At 46.5% G+C, this 14231-nt stretch overlaps 1 protein-coding gene across 1 annotated transcript in view; it reads right to left on the bottom strand.

The window, feature by feature from the left end:
* Nucleotides 1–13807, bottom strand: part of LOC107114842 (hydrocephalus-inducing protein homolog) — a gene marked incomplete at its 5' end in the record, with an annotated part of 73100 nt that extends 59293 nt beyond the window's left edge. Inside the window, 5 exons of the mRNA XM_015416441.1 lie at nucleotides 2718–2817; nucleotides 4020–4218; nucleotides 5483–5655; nucleotides 5750–5909; nucleotides 13688–13807. Of these exons, the coding sequence (XP_015271927.1) occupies nucleotides 2718–2817; nucleotides 4020–4218; nucleotides 5483–5655; nucleotides 5750–5909; nucleotides 13688–13807 (752 nt within the window). The remainder of the gene's footprint in view (nucleotides 1–2717; nucleotides 2818–4019; nucleotides 4219–5482; nucleotides 5656–5749; nucleotides 5910–13687) is intronic.
* Between the last annotated feature and the right edge of the window lie 424 nt (nucleotides 13808–14231).

Genomic DNA, 14231 nt, shown 5'->3' with positions numbered 1-14231 from the left:
GGAAAGAGATGGAAGTACTAAAAGATGGAAAAGACGGGCTTGGAAGTTTAAAGAGGACAGTAAGAGATTGAAAACAGAATGGCTGAAAAAGAGCAGGAAGAAGCTGGGGAAACAAAGAAGGCACAGAGAGCGAAGACATGTGGATATGTTGGTGCAGAAAAATAGACTGTTGATGATTAGGAGAAAGAATAAGCTATATAGAAATGATAAGTGATGTATACCCTATGTATGATTAGAAGGAACAGCTGACCGTGAATGCACTTATTTTTGTATACTGTCTTCTATATTGTCTATGTTATTTTTATTTGTGAGATTTAAAGAAGAACAGGAGGGAATAATTAATTTAGAAATTGAACTAATGTGAAATGGGACACTGAGTGGACTTTCCTGAGGAGCGTTAATAAATTAATAATTAAAATAAATTATTGGGGGAAAAGAAGTTGGTAAACTGTGTAGAAAATTAGACTGTGGAAGCTTAGGTGGAAAATAATACATACAGGAAGACAGAATGATTGATTTATAGATGAGTAGATGTACTAATGAATTTGAAGGTATATAATGTTGTACATGTTTTTGTTTTGTATGTTAGTTTGTCATTGAGGTCCCTTAAGGTATGTTTTGATTGTATTAGAATAATAGGATGGAATATCTAACCCAGATAAAGATTTAATGAAATATTGGGTAACAATAGGACTTGCATGGGGATTACTAATGAATTAATAATAAAAATGAATTATTGGAGGGGATAATAAATTGGTAAATTAAGGATGTAAATTTTAAAGTATGTGATAAAAACCAAAGGGGTAATGTTTATCTAATTATGTATTTATGTATAGATGCATAGTGGTATAAGAAAGCTTTGCAGTGAGAAGAGCATGTTTAATCCTGATAAAATAGCTTATTACATTGATGGTTGATGAGGAATAATCTGGGGACAAATAAGGAAAGGTGAGGAGTTGAAGGTGATTAGTGTAGCTATAAAGAAGATGCGCGTTTAAGATCAGAGTAAACCTAGCAGTTAAAACTATGATAAAACTTCAGAAGAAAAGTTTAATTAATATATAGGAGATGAAGAAATCAAAGATATAAAAAGAAAATAATGGGAAACAAATAAATATGATATTAAACCCTGTTTTCATACTTGAAATAAGAATTAATAGACTACTAAAGGTTAGAGGAAAGTTGGTAACATATAAGAGGAAGAAGTCAAACAGGATGTTAAACATGCTGTCTATTGCCAATAGGAATGTGTAGGTTAATTGAGGCAGTATATCAATCTCAAAGCCAGGTAAAAGAACAAGGAAAAGACTTATATCAGTGCTATTTTGGATGTTTGTTTGATGACTTTGTGTTGCTGGAAATGAAAAATGAATAGATAGAATTTGTATGTAGTCTTGATGAATGGTATGTGTATATGATACAGGCTTATATGATAAAATCCTAATAAATATATTTGCACATAAATGTCACTTTGTCGGCCCAGCTATGTGTGCCATAAAATGTAATGCCAGGTACCAAAGATATAAAATGTATAAAGGATAGCAGCTGGTAAGCGCCGAGTTGTTATATCCTCACTGCAAGACCCCATGGGCTGGGAGGGGGGTGCAAAGGAAAACCCACATGGGCAGACTGGAGAGCCAGCAGTGCAGCATTGGGTAGATGCCCCCATGCTGCTTGACTGCTGTAGACCAATTTGTTCCTCCATGCAGAAGCCACATTCGGAGTGGTTCCGCCCACTTCCCCCCAAGCAGTATCTTTTCCCTCCCTTGCACTAGTAGCTTGCAGGCCGCATAAGAGCCTTGGATGGGCAGGTTCTGGCCCCCGGGCCTTATGTTTGACACCGTGTTCTAGAAGTCTGAGAAAAGGTAGTGGCTGCCATAGGGTCTGGGGCCAAATGAAAACTATTGAGTGGTTCTAACCCAAGCATTTATGATGGAAGCATTTCTGAATGGGTGCTCCTTGTAGACACAAAGGTGATACTTCCTGGGCTCTTCTGAAATGTTTCCTGCACCAGGCAGGCCAGGGCAAATCAAGTCTGGTTCTCTGCTCTGAAGAAAAGATGCTTTAGGGATGAAGGAAGCAGGTAATGGCTGGTGCCATAGCACCCACAGGCACCATGTTGGGAATCACTGCTACTATGTGTACCTAACAAGCTCTGTGTCTCTGTGACAAATGGATCAGGAGAAATGAATTAATTTGTAGGAAATGGATGTGTGATGCCTCTCCCTAGGTGCAACTATGGGAACTGATGACCTTCCTGCGATTTCATATCACATGCCTACTATTAGGGTGCGGTCAAGTGGCAAGCTTACCACAATTTGTTCCCGCTGTAGATTTGATTGGGGGTATTTTTAGTGGGTTCAGATGGTCACACATCCCTTGCCTAACCACTCGCATTGCGCAATGAGGCTCCAGGCACCGTCCAGCTGTCCAGATAGGAGAACTTGTGGATTCACAGCGCAAGTAGTAGGAAAGTACTTGATTTTCCCAGTGTCGGAAAACTCGCTAGAAAACTGGGAGGATTACAGGGGTGAGTCCGCTTCGATACAGGAGACAGAATCGGCTGTCTGAAGAACCCTTTTAAATGTAATAGGGAACAGTTGTGAAAACTGATCAACATGACCATGTGACCACGACTTTAGACTTCTTCCTATTAACTGACCAACTGCTTGCAGAACATGAGGAGAACTCTCTTGGTTTGTAGGGCATCAACCCACCTTTGGGGAAGCTGATGTCCAAGGCAACGTCATAGGCCTCGGCAATGATTTGTATGTTTTCAATCTGGACAATCCCCAGGACGTTTTCTGCATCCGAAACCTGCAACATCAGCAGAACACCTTCACTTTGAGTGTCATCTGGCTGTCCAGCATTCTTCTTCCTACCAGTTCTCCTGACCCACCCCCACTTTCCAATACCTTCTGCACTCACAAATTCTTCTTGATATGCAGATAATGGCTGCACATAAACTCTACATGCTGACAGCCACTCATAACTGGTAGCTGGCAACCCTTTTCTACTTAAAGATGAAGATATCATTTCTTTATATAAAGTGCTGGGGTTATTTTTATCCGTTATGTTTCTTAATGTTGCTTTTGTTGTTGCATTTATTTTACATTTTAGATGCCCTAATGGCAGATGAGAATTAACAAATAAAGGAGATGGGACCCTATGGAGCAGGTTCACTGAAGCATTTCTAAAGGATCACATGGGGTGGGTGGGAATAGGGACTTCTCCTATAAGTGAGAAAGGAAATTAAAAATACAACCGTGTCTTGGAAATACAGAACTAGTCTACAGTCAACCAGACTTTATAGTCCAGCCAAAGGTAGCATTTTCTGCCATAGCTGCATTCATCAGGAACTGCTGGGGGGGGGGGGGCTGAGGCTCAGTGCTAAAGCATCTGCTTGGCACGTGGAAGTTCCCAGGTTCAACCCCCAGCATCTCCAGCTAACTGGATCAGGTGGCAGGTGATGTGAAAGACCTCCCCTTGAGGTGCTGGAGAGCTGCTGCCAGTCTGAAAAGACAATACTGACCACGATAGTCTAATGGTTGCATTCAGTATAAGGCAGCTTCATGTGTCCATGTGCACAACCTGAGCACTTTTCAACCCCTAGCTGGAGTGATGGAGAACTTCTTTTAAAAGCTGAACAGACTATCTGTTACTGCTTCTTCAGAAGCCAAAGATGCACAGAGGTGAAGAAAAGGCATTTCTTTGCCCTGCATAGTTTCATACTGAAAGTCACATGGGTAGGTTGCACCTTCAGGAGCCTGACTCAGTCAGCAGAGTTTAAAGTGCATACAAATGCTTTATAGATAAACTCATGGGATTCATAGGACTTACCACAGCCAGACTGCTCTCACTAGATATCTGATCTATAGAATATTCCCCAAGAACAGCCCAGAATTCCTTAGTATCTCTTTATAAGTCTTAAGTAGCTTTCTAAATCTTCCCAATGTTCTGCTTGAACCTGCAATTGGTAAGACTGGCCACTTAATCTATACTGACTGAGAAGTTCTCACCTCCAGACGAATGGCCTTCTTAATGTTGAGAACCTTGGAAGCCTTAAAGTACAAGTGCATACAGTACTCAGAGAAGGCCTCAACAATGCCCATATCATCTGACACACTGAAGTCCTCGCCAATGTTCTCCAGGCCACTGATCCGCCATGCTACAGGCAGTGGTGTGTTGTTCTTGAAGAAGAGAGACTTGCTTTCCTTCCTGAAGAAACAAGAAGAAGCCACAGCAGTTGTGATTTCTGGAGACCCAAGTCTGTGTGACTCATGCTTGTAATTTGCTATAGCAGCATTATTCTGCATTTCATGCTGGGCAGTCTACTGGTGTGTTCATATATCTGGGGATGTAGCCACTGGTGATAACACTTAAGAACCAGCTCCATGAAAAGGTCTTTCCAGATAACTACAGTGTAGAAGGAACCCCAGCTAAACTCCATCTCTGGATAATCTCTGGACCTGCAATGGTCAATGAAAATGGACCCTCAGTGCCCTCACTAAAAGATTCATATGACAACAATGGAGAGATAAATGCCCACTTCCAGTAAATCAATCAGTTGAGGACCTTAGAACTTAATCAATATCTGATCATCTGGCAAATGAGAATTAACAAATAAAGGAGATGGGACCCTATGGTGGACTTGTTTTTAGATATTTGGAAACCTTTTATAGAAATGTATGGTTGCAGTCACACGTGCCAGAAAAAATAGTGGGGGGAGCGAGGCTATTTCCTCGAGAGGAATTTGACCCACAGTTGCACAATCACACCTCCCTTTGAAACTGCGGGTGCAGTCCATCGGTGTGTGATCAGATGCAACTGTGGGTGAGTCGGGGGGGGGTTGTGCTTCTCCCCCCCCCCCATGCGCTTAAACGAGGGATTGATTAATTGCACCTCTGCACCGAGGGCTCCCTATGGAGTTTGCAATGATGCACATACTGCGAGGGGGGGGGGAACGGCACAAAGTTGGGATGACCTGATCAGACAATCCCGACGCCATGAGAGCGCACTGGAGCGATTAGACATGGGAAAGTCCGTCCGTGGCCCACTGCAACCCGTTTACTACCGGATTTTCCCTGGTGTCTTTTCACTCCGCTTCTGCGGCGGAGCAGAACGGGTTGCCGATGGCTACGGGGCGCTTCCCAGATGTTGTCTGATTGCACCCTTTAAATCCGCCCAGCATTCACACCTATGTTGGGTCTAATTGTACGTATGATCGCAGTCTATGTCTCATCTGTTGTACGAAATAGATCTTTGGGGTTGGAAGGAGCAAATATATTATGTGTAGGTCTGCCACAATTGTTGTTATATTTTTTCTCTACTTTATATATACCTTTTTATTTCATTTTAGTTTGCTTAGTTACTGGATTTTGAGTTATCTCCCTTCTTGTTCTTTTTTCTATTTTTAACAAAGAATTAAAAAATAATGAACCAATGCAAGCAAAGCAAATGACGTTTTCCACAGAGACCTAACCTGTGTAACAGGAGCTTTTCAAAATGGAGTTGTTTGCGGTCCAACTCGAGCTCTGGGCGAACTCCTTGGCAGCAGATCCGGAAGGTTACAGGCTCTGGGTTTTCTTTAATGCAACAGACAATGTTATCTTCAAATATACCGCTGCCTGTTGGATAGGCCCATACCGTCAGTTTCTGAGGAATGAAAAGAAAATGCATTCAGATAGAAAATTCTTTAGACTGGAGTGTGCTTTAAAGAGATGGTGACCCCTTCCCTTTCCGCTATTACCTGTTGTTCGTTAGGCTTAAGTGTCATGGTGGGTGGGTCCAAGAGATAAGTGACTGCCTTGTAATCATGCTGGAAGCAGAAAGTTATTTCACAGTCCAAAGGAGATATGTTGAGGATGGTTATCTTTTCAAAGTGATTGGGGGATCGGTTTGACTTGTACCTGTAAGGATGAGGAGGCAGGTAAGGAACAGCCAAAGGGAAGTTTATAAATGTACTAGAAAATGGGGGGGGGGGCTGCACCTGCCTGCACACTGCAGCCAGAAATGTGCATCAGTGCTTGCAAAATGTAAGATGAACTAACTATAACATTCTGTATATCAAGCTGTGTTAGTCTGTCTATAGCAGTAGAAAAGAGCAAGAGTCCAGTAACACCTTAAAGACTAACAAAACTTGTGGCAGGGTATGAGCTTTCGTGAGTCACTGCTCATTTCTTCAGATACCTGGAGAAGTGACTCATGAAAGCTCATACCCTACCACAAATTCCATATGTATTTAAGACAGACAACCATGCTGAATCACAAGGGGAAGAGGCAGGCTTCCTGTCGGGCCTCTGGGAGGAATATCAGTTAGCCAACTTGTTGATAGGTTACCGCTTTACTGTCTCTGTGACATCAGAAAGATGACAGAAGACAGGAATAAAAGGAATGCAGTGGCTCGGAAGAACTCCCATTGTTCTTCCTTGTGGAGAAAAAGCTTTGTTTCCCCCTTGGTCTCCACCAACGCTACCTTTCAGTGGTCTCCTAATCACTTATGTTCTGCAAAAGGGGCAGCCGTAAGACTTTCTTTACATTTTGAGATGCTTTATTCACCAGAAGAAGCCAGAGCAAGCTGTTTCCCTGCTGCAGAACTGGCATGAGGGGGTCTGGAGGCACTTATAGTTGCTGTACCTGATCAGGCTTGAGTGAGGGGTTTGGCTGGCAAGAGGTGCATCATAGGAGGTGGCTCTCACCCCTGTAGACAGCAAGGCACTGGTGCTTTCAGAGGCTGCAGCCTCCATCTTTCTCCTTTTCACCAGGTCTCACATGCAAAACCCTTGTGGGAGAGGGCATTTAGCCTGGTTCTCAGCAGTAGCAGAGTGTTGAAGAACAGTTTGCCACAGTCACTGTACGCTTAAGCTCGTCCCTTCAACCTGGACAAAGGAGGGAAGGGAGGTGGTTGCTATGGTGGTTCCTGCTGTGTTTGGCAAAACCCGGTTGTACTGCTCTCCTTGTTCACTCTTGATTTTGGAACTGTTTAAATACCATTTTTATTTATTTTGTAGAGCTTGTCTCCCTATGCCTAAACATATCTGTCCCCTATACCTAAACAGAGGGATGACTGAGAGCTTTAGCGGATGTTCGGTCCTTCTGAGCAAAGTTGCTTTGCCTTATTCTCACAGTCTGGAGAGGTAGGAAAAACAGGTTGCTTACCTGTAACTGGTGATCTTCGAGTGGTCATCTGTGCATTCACACCTATGGGATTCAGTGTGCATGTGCTGGATCGATCGGCATTGTAGTAAGCTCTTAAAGGATTTTCGTGCTCAGACCTCGGGCATGCGCAGGAACCCCACCACGCATGCCCAGAGGGGTGGGCACAGACACCCCGCCAGTTCCTTCGAACCGCCGCGAATCAACCCCTACGAAAAGTGTAGAAGCTGACAGCAGTGGGAAAGGAGGGCGGGTGGTGTGAATGCACAGATGACCACTTGAAGATCACCAGTTACAGGTAAGCAACCTGTTATCTTCGACGTGGTCTCTGTGCTTCACACCCATGGGAGATTAGCAAGCAGTGGCCTACCTGGAGGAGGGTGCTGGCAGATCCTTACTGCATAGCCGAAGATAAGATGTGACGTCCCATGTTGGTACTAGAGTTTTTTTGGACGTCTAGGGTGTAGTGCCTTATGAATGTGTTAGGCATAGCCCACGTAGCAGTTCTGCAAATGTCCGGGCTATACACAGGCTAACCAAATCAGTGATGTGGGAACACTGTCGCAGGTTGATCTCCACTTGGTCAGAAATTACACATGGGAGAAGAAAAACACGTTGCTTACCTGTAACTGGTGATCTTCGAGTGGTCATCTTTGCATTCACACCCATGGGATTCAGCGCGCATGCGCTGGATCAATCAGCATTGTAGCAAGCTCTAACGGATTTTCGCGTCCAGACCTTGGGCATGCGCAGGAACCCCACCACGCATGCCCAGAGGGGAGGTCGCTGACATCCCGCCAGTTCTTTCGAACCGCCGCGAATCAACCCCTATGAAAAATGTAGAAGCTGACAGCAGCGGGGAAGGAGGGCGGGTGGTGTGAATGCACAGATGACCACTCGAAGATCATCAGTTACAGGTAAGCAACCTGTTTATCTTCGACGTGGTGTCTGTGCTTTCACACCCATGGGAGATTAGCGAGCAGTGGCCTACCTGGAGGAGGGTGCTGGCAGGTCATTACTGCGAAGCCGCGGATAAGATGTGACGTCCCATGTTGGCACTAGAGTTCTTTTGGACGTCTAGGGCGTAGTGCCTTATGAATGTGTTAGGCGTAGCCCACGTAGCGGCTCTGCAAATGTCTATTAGGGGAACTCCCTGAAGGAAGGCAGTTGAGGCTGTAACAGCTCGAGTTGAATGAGCCCTGATAGAGCCAGGCAATGGCTGCTTAGAGATAAGGTAGCAGAGGCGGATGAGACTCGCAATCCATCTTGATAGGCGCTGAGCCGTGATGTGAGTGCCCAGCCTTGCTGGCGCATAGGACACGAAAAGTTGAGAGTCACGTCTCGTTGGATGGGTTCTATTTACGTAGAACAGGAGCGCACGCTTCATGTCCAAGGTGTGTAATAGCCTCTCCTCTGGGGATGTCGGAGCCGGGAAGAAATCCGGGAGGAAGACCTCTGCCTGTAGGTGAAATTCTGACACTACCTTTAGCAGGAACGAGATGTCAGGTACGAGGCGGACACCGTTTGGCAAAAAAGACAAGGAGTGTCATGTCTGAAAGCCAGTATTTCTCCAACTTGCAGTGCTGAAGTGACAGCAACCAGAAAGGCCGTTTTCCATGACAGGAATTTTAGGTCGCAAGTTGCGATCGGTTCAAAAGGTTTCCTGGTGAGTTGGTGAAGGACCAGGAGAAGGTCCCAGGGGACGACAGGAGTTTTATGGGAGGGTAGAGGTGCAACAGTCCCTTCAAAAAACGTTTCGAAAGTGGATGCGAGAACAGTGTGCATCCCTCAACTTGAACATGGTAGGCCGAAAGTGCGGCCAAATAAACCCTTAATGAGGAATATGAAAGTCCTGAGTCAGCGAGAGACAGGAGGAAATTAAAAACTTTCTCGAGACCTGCAGAGGTGGCTCGAGGGACATCATCACCCAAGGAGGAACAGAATTTTTTCCACTTGTAATGATACGACTTGCGTGTAGTGGACTTTCTGGAGTTTAGCAAAACGTTCGCTACGCGGGTGGAAAAGCTGTTGATGCTACTCTCCAGGCTGTCAACTTCATTCGTGGCACGTCGTGGTATAGGAGAAGGGACTGAGGAACAGGAGGTCCTGTGTCTGAGGAAACTGGTGGTAGACCCCCGCTGACAGATCAAGGATGGTTGAAAACCATGGTTGCCTCGGCCACCACGGGGTTATGGAACACAGTCCGCTCTGTCGCTGATGATTTTGCATACCATTCAGAAGTAAGGGTAGTGGCAGAGAAATCCTCTGGACCACGGGTAAAGGAGACGGTCCCCTAGAGACTGTGGGTCCCTGCCACCTCGGCTGCAAAACACAGGACACTTTTTCTTCGCTCTGGTGGCAAAAACATCTACTTGGGGAACTCCCCACCTGCGGAAGAGTGGGAGAAGGTAAGTTGGGTTCGTTTCCCACTCGTGCAGACTGAGTCCTGCCCGACTCAGGTGGTCTGCCTGCACATTCATATGCCCCGGGATGTGTGTGGCAATTAAAAAGATGTTGTGGGCAATGCAGAAGTGCCATAGACAGAGGGCAAGGTCGCAGAGACGTTGGGAGACTGTGCCCCCTTGCCTGTTCACATAGCTGAGGGCAGTGGTATATTTTCCCTTGATCAGGGGCAGGAAACTGGTGATGGCGAATTGTATTGCCAGAAAATTTATGTGTCGACGTTGGTTTTGTGTGTCCGATTTGCCTCTGACACAAAGTTCCATCATGTGGATGCCCCAGCCTGAGAGGGAGGCGTCTGTAGTGAGGGTCATTTGGGGTGATGGAGGATGGAAGGGTGTTCCCTGGAATAGGTGGGAAGGGACAGTCCACCAAAGTATGGAGTCCCGTAGTTTGACAGGTGGGAATAGAAGGGTGGTGTGTGTGTCTCTTTCTGGATTGAAATTGTGAATGAACCAAAGTTGTAGGACACGCATTTTCAGCCTGGCGACGATCAAGACGGAGGTGGTAGCAGCCATCAGACCAAGGAGCCTCTGTATTTGGAAAGCCGTTACCGATGGTTGAGTACGCATGACAGCGGCAAGATCCATGATGTCCGCGGCCCTGTTTTGTGGCAAGTACGCTCTGCAAGCTGTGGAGTCCAGGAGTGGAGTCCAGGAGTGCACTGATATACTGTATTTTCTGGACCGGTCGAAATTGAGATTTGAGACTAGAGCGTCCCTGGAATTCGCCACCAAGAGCCAATCGTCGATGTACAGGTAGATGGAGATACCCTTGAGATGGAGGAAGGCAGCGACCACCACCATTGTCTTCATGAAGACTCTTGGTGCGCTTGAGAGGGCTATATATTGGTAATGGAATTGACCAATTGCGAAGCGTAGGTATTGGCGGTGGGAGGGGTGGATGGTGAGGTGGAAATATGCGTCTTGGAGGTCGAGAGTGGCCATCCAGACGTTCCTCTGGAGAAGTGGCAGAATCTGCTGCAGGGACACCATTCGGAAGCAGTGGTATTTGACAAAGGTGTTTAGCGCCCATAGGTCTAAGATTGGTTGAACGCCTCCATCCCGCTTTGGGACGGTGAAATAGTGGGAGTAGAATCCCTTGCCCCTTAGATGTTGCGGCACCTGCTCGATGGCTCCCTTCTGTAGAAGGACCGACACTTCTTCGAGGAGGGCCGAAGAAGGGGGTGTGTGGAGGTGAAGACGGGGGTAATGGGGTTCTGATGGAATTCTATGCGATAGCCCTGGGTTAGGATGGACAGTACCCATTCGTCTGTGGTGATGTGACGCCGAGTTTGGAGAAGGGGTTAGACGGGTTGGATGTGACTCGGAGGGAAGGAAGTAAAAAACCCTGCTTAGAGGACCTTTGCCTGCTTAGTGTGCGAAGACTGCTGTCCCAATCCAAACCTGGGTTTTTGAAAGATAGGCTTTTGGCCACCTGAAGACGTACATGGCCTCCATTGTCTGTCAGGAGATTGACAGTTCGGAGTGCGTTTTTGCCAGGGCCTAGACCAAGGATGAGGCCGATATTGCTGCCTCGTGGAGGATGAGACTCCTAGAGCACGAGAAGCTTTTATGCTCTTATTCATATCCTGGACTTTATACATATGGTCTAGGCGCCTTATTGACACTGGGGCTGATGAGGGTTTATCCCATGGCGTTTTCGCTGCCTGTAGAAGGACAGTGGACATGGGCAGTGCTATGGTAGTTGACGTATCAAGTTGTACAATATCGAAGATGGCGTCTGTAACCTGTGGTGGTTGTTGTACGACTGAGAGGCCAAGAGAATGGGCCACTCATTTGATGAGGTCTGCGTAAGAAGTGAGATTGTTGGATGGAGATATGGGCTGGTCATCTGCAACTGCCTGGTTAAGAGATTTGTGGTCAGGGGAGGTATGGACCTCTGAAGCCTCCATATCAGAATCCTCATCTACAGAATCCGTGGAGTCTGGATCTGGCACTTGAACCGGAGTGGCTTTAACTTGGCTGGTTATATTCTTTGGTGGTAGGACATGGGGACTGGGAGGACGGTATGGTTCCAATCTATGCTGCGAAGGATCTTCGTCCGGATGATTCGGAGGGCGAGAGAGAGATGCTGAGGGTCTGGACCTATGGGGTGAGACCTTGATCTGTGGGCAGAGTGGGCAGAGTAACGATCCCAATCAGAGTAGCCCGCCGGAGTCAACCACGGCATGGATGGTGGATAAGCCCCATAGAGATACCTCAGTTGGCGGTGATCCCATGACAGAGGCGGCGGTGGGAGGTTGAAGACTCGTGGAGATCGAATTCTGCAGCGGGAGCGTCCAGGAGACCGTGCAGTATCCTGTCTTTGTGCATGGTCCCTATAAACTCGCTCACCAATATCGACAGGCTCAGCAAACAGACGTGGAGGGTGATGCTGAGTACTCTTGGAGATCTGCCGATTCCGACCTGCATCGATATCGGCATGGGCCTCGGAAACCATTGATGTCGACGACGGAGAGCAATCGGCGCCGGGGAGGCGACTAAGGAGCTCAACATTCTTGATATTGGAGAAAGGACGCAGCTCTACCAGCATGACCCGATCGAGTTGGTGTATAGGAGAGTCTATGAGTTGGATGGTTGGTATCGGTGGAGCAGCATGGGCCTCCGATGCCGATACTACCACTGGAGCGGGGGGCACGGGGCATTACCCAGTGCAGTCGCCGCTATCTTTCCCGTCTTGGCCGTCTTTTGGGACTTAGAGGATCCCTTTTTGGTGCACTTGTGCTCCTTACTGGACTTCAGCTTCTTCTTCATAGGAGTGGAAGCGGAAGACTGTGCCTTCGATGCCGGAGGCTTCGACGTCGATTGGCCAATGTCGGAGGAGGGCCTCGATGCCGGAGCCGTCGATGTCAATGGTTTTTCCGAATCCATCGCTGAGGGAGGATGTAATGCTGACTCAAGAAGAAGAAGAAGAAGAGATTGGATTTATACCCCGCCCTTCACTACCCAATGGAGTCTCAGAGCGGCTTACAATCTCCTTTCCCTTCCCCTCCCCACAACAGACACCCTGTGAGGTGGGTGAGGCTGAGAGAGCTCTGACAGAAACTGCTCTTTTTCAAGGACAGCTGTGCCAGAGCTTGTGACTGACCCAAGGTCACATCAGCAGGTGCAAGTGGAGGAGTGGGGAATCAAACCCGGTACTCTCAGATTAGAGTCCGCACACTTAACCACTACACCAAACTGGCTCTCAAGTAGCGCTACTCTGAGATGTGCCACTCAGTTTTTTCTCGTTTAGTTAGAAAACCTGGCACAGTGCCGACAAGACTCTGGTCAGTGTGTCTCTCCGAAACAAAAAATGCAAAGGATATGGCGGTCAGGTGGAGTGAGTTTACTACCGCAACCCTTGCAACGGTTGAAAAATCCTCACTTCTTCTCCATAAAATAAGTAAAAAGGGAGAAGAAAACGGGGGGAGGGGGAGGCCCAAGTGAGGTAAACGAAAAAACCTCCCCCTTAACGAAAAGGAAAATCTTTTTTTTTTAATAAAGAATGAAGAAACAAAGATTGGAAGCAAAAAATAAAGAAAACTGAGGAAAAATCCGAAGAGCCTGTGAGGCAAAATTTGTACCGATCAGACCGACTAAAGCAAGGTGTTTCCAGCATGGCAGTAAGAAAGGAACTAGCGGGATGTCTGCGCCCACCCCCTCTGGGCATGCGTGGTGGGGTTCCTGTGCATGCCCGGGGTCTGGGCGCAAAAATCCATTAAATGCTTGCTACAATGCTGATCGATCCAGCGCATGCACACTGAATCCCATGGGTGTGAAGCACAGAGACCACATCAAAGATCTAACCCAAACAACAATGAACTTCTCACCACAAGGGGAGAAACGGCATCCAAAGTCTTTGCTTATCAGGACTGTGGAGCATACAAAGGAGATTTTGAGGGTCTTTCAAGGAAACACTTTAGGCCCTCTAAAACTCCATCTTAATATTACACAACAGTGTATAAACTTGTGGCTCCTCTATAGCAGGAACTCCTTCAGATGTGGTTTGCTCTGTGTTTGTTTTGTTCTTATATGTTGAATAAGGAGGCTGAGGTCCAGGGACTTACTTGTCTCTTGACTTCCCACAAAGCAAGGGGCCAAAGTGAAACACACCCAAACTCATGATGTACTTTTTGAAGACAATCTCATCAGGTTTGGAACTCTTCTTACGGTGGGAAAACACTATCCTGGGTTGGAGAAACAGAGTGGCATCAGGAGAGAAACAACAGGCAGAGTTCAATAAGAAAAAAAGGGCTCTGAAAGAAATAACACCCATATGTGAAGAAGATCTATGAAAGCTTCTGGTCAGAACTGTAACAGTCACTGGTCCTAGAGATTACGAATTATGGACAGAATTCCCATATTTTAACCTATATATTGCTATCTAGTCATATTTTACCCTACGTATGCCTAACCAGGACACATATTGCACTTCTACTATTACATTTTTAATGACTTTTGTCATAAGTTTAATTCCAAAAATCAGTGCTGGTGCTTCAAATTAATGGCAGAAACAAGCATAGAAGGGCACAATAATTATTAAATAGGGGTGTGCAATTTCTCTCTCTCAATACTTTCCAGTTTGGGTCTACTGGAGCCGGAAAAATGTCA

Source organism: Gekko japonicus, unplaced genomic scaffold (genome assembly GCF_001447785.1).
Source record: "Gekko japonicus isolate JY-2015 unplaced genomic scaffold, Gekko_japonicus_V1.1 scaffold1955, whole genome shotgun sequence".
Lineage (NCBI taxonomy): Eukaryota > Metazoa > Chordata > Lepidosauria > Squamata > Gekkonidae > Gekko > Gekko japonicus.
Note: the sequence above shows the minus strand (reverse complement) of the source record. Positions and strands in the feature narration are given on the sequence as shown.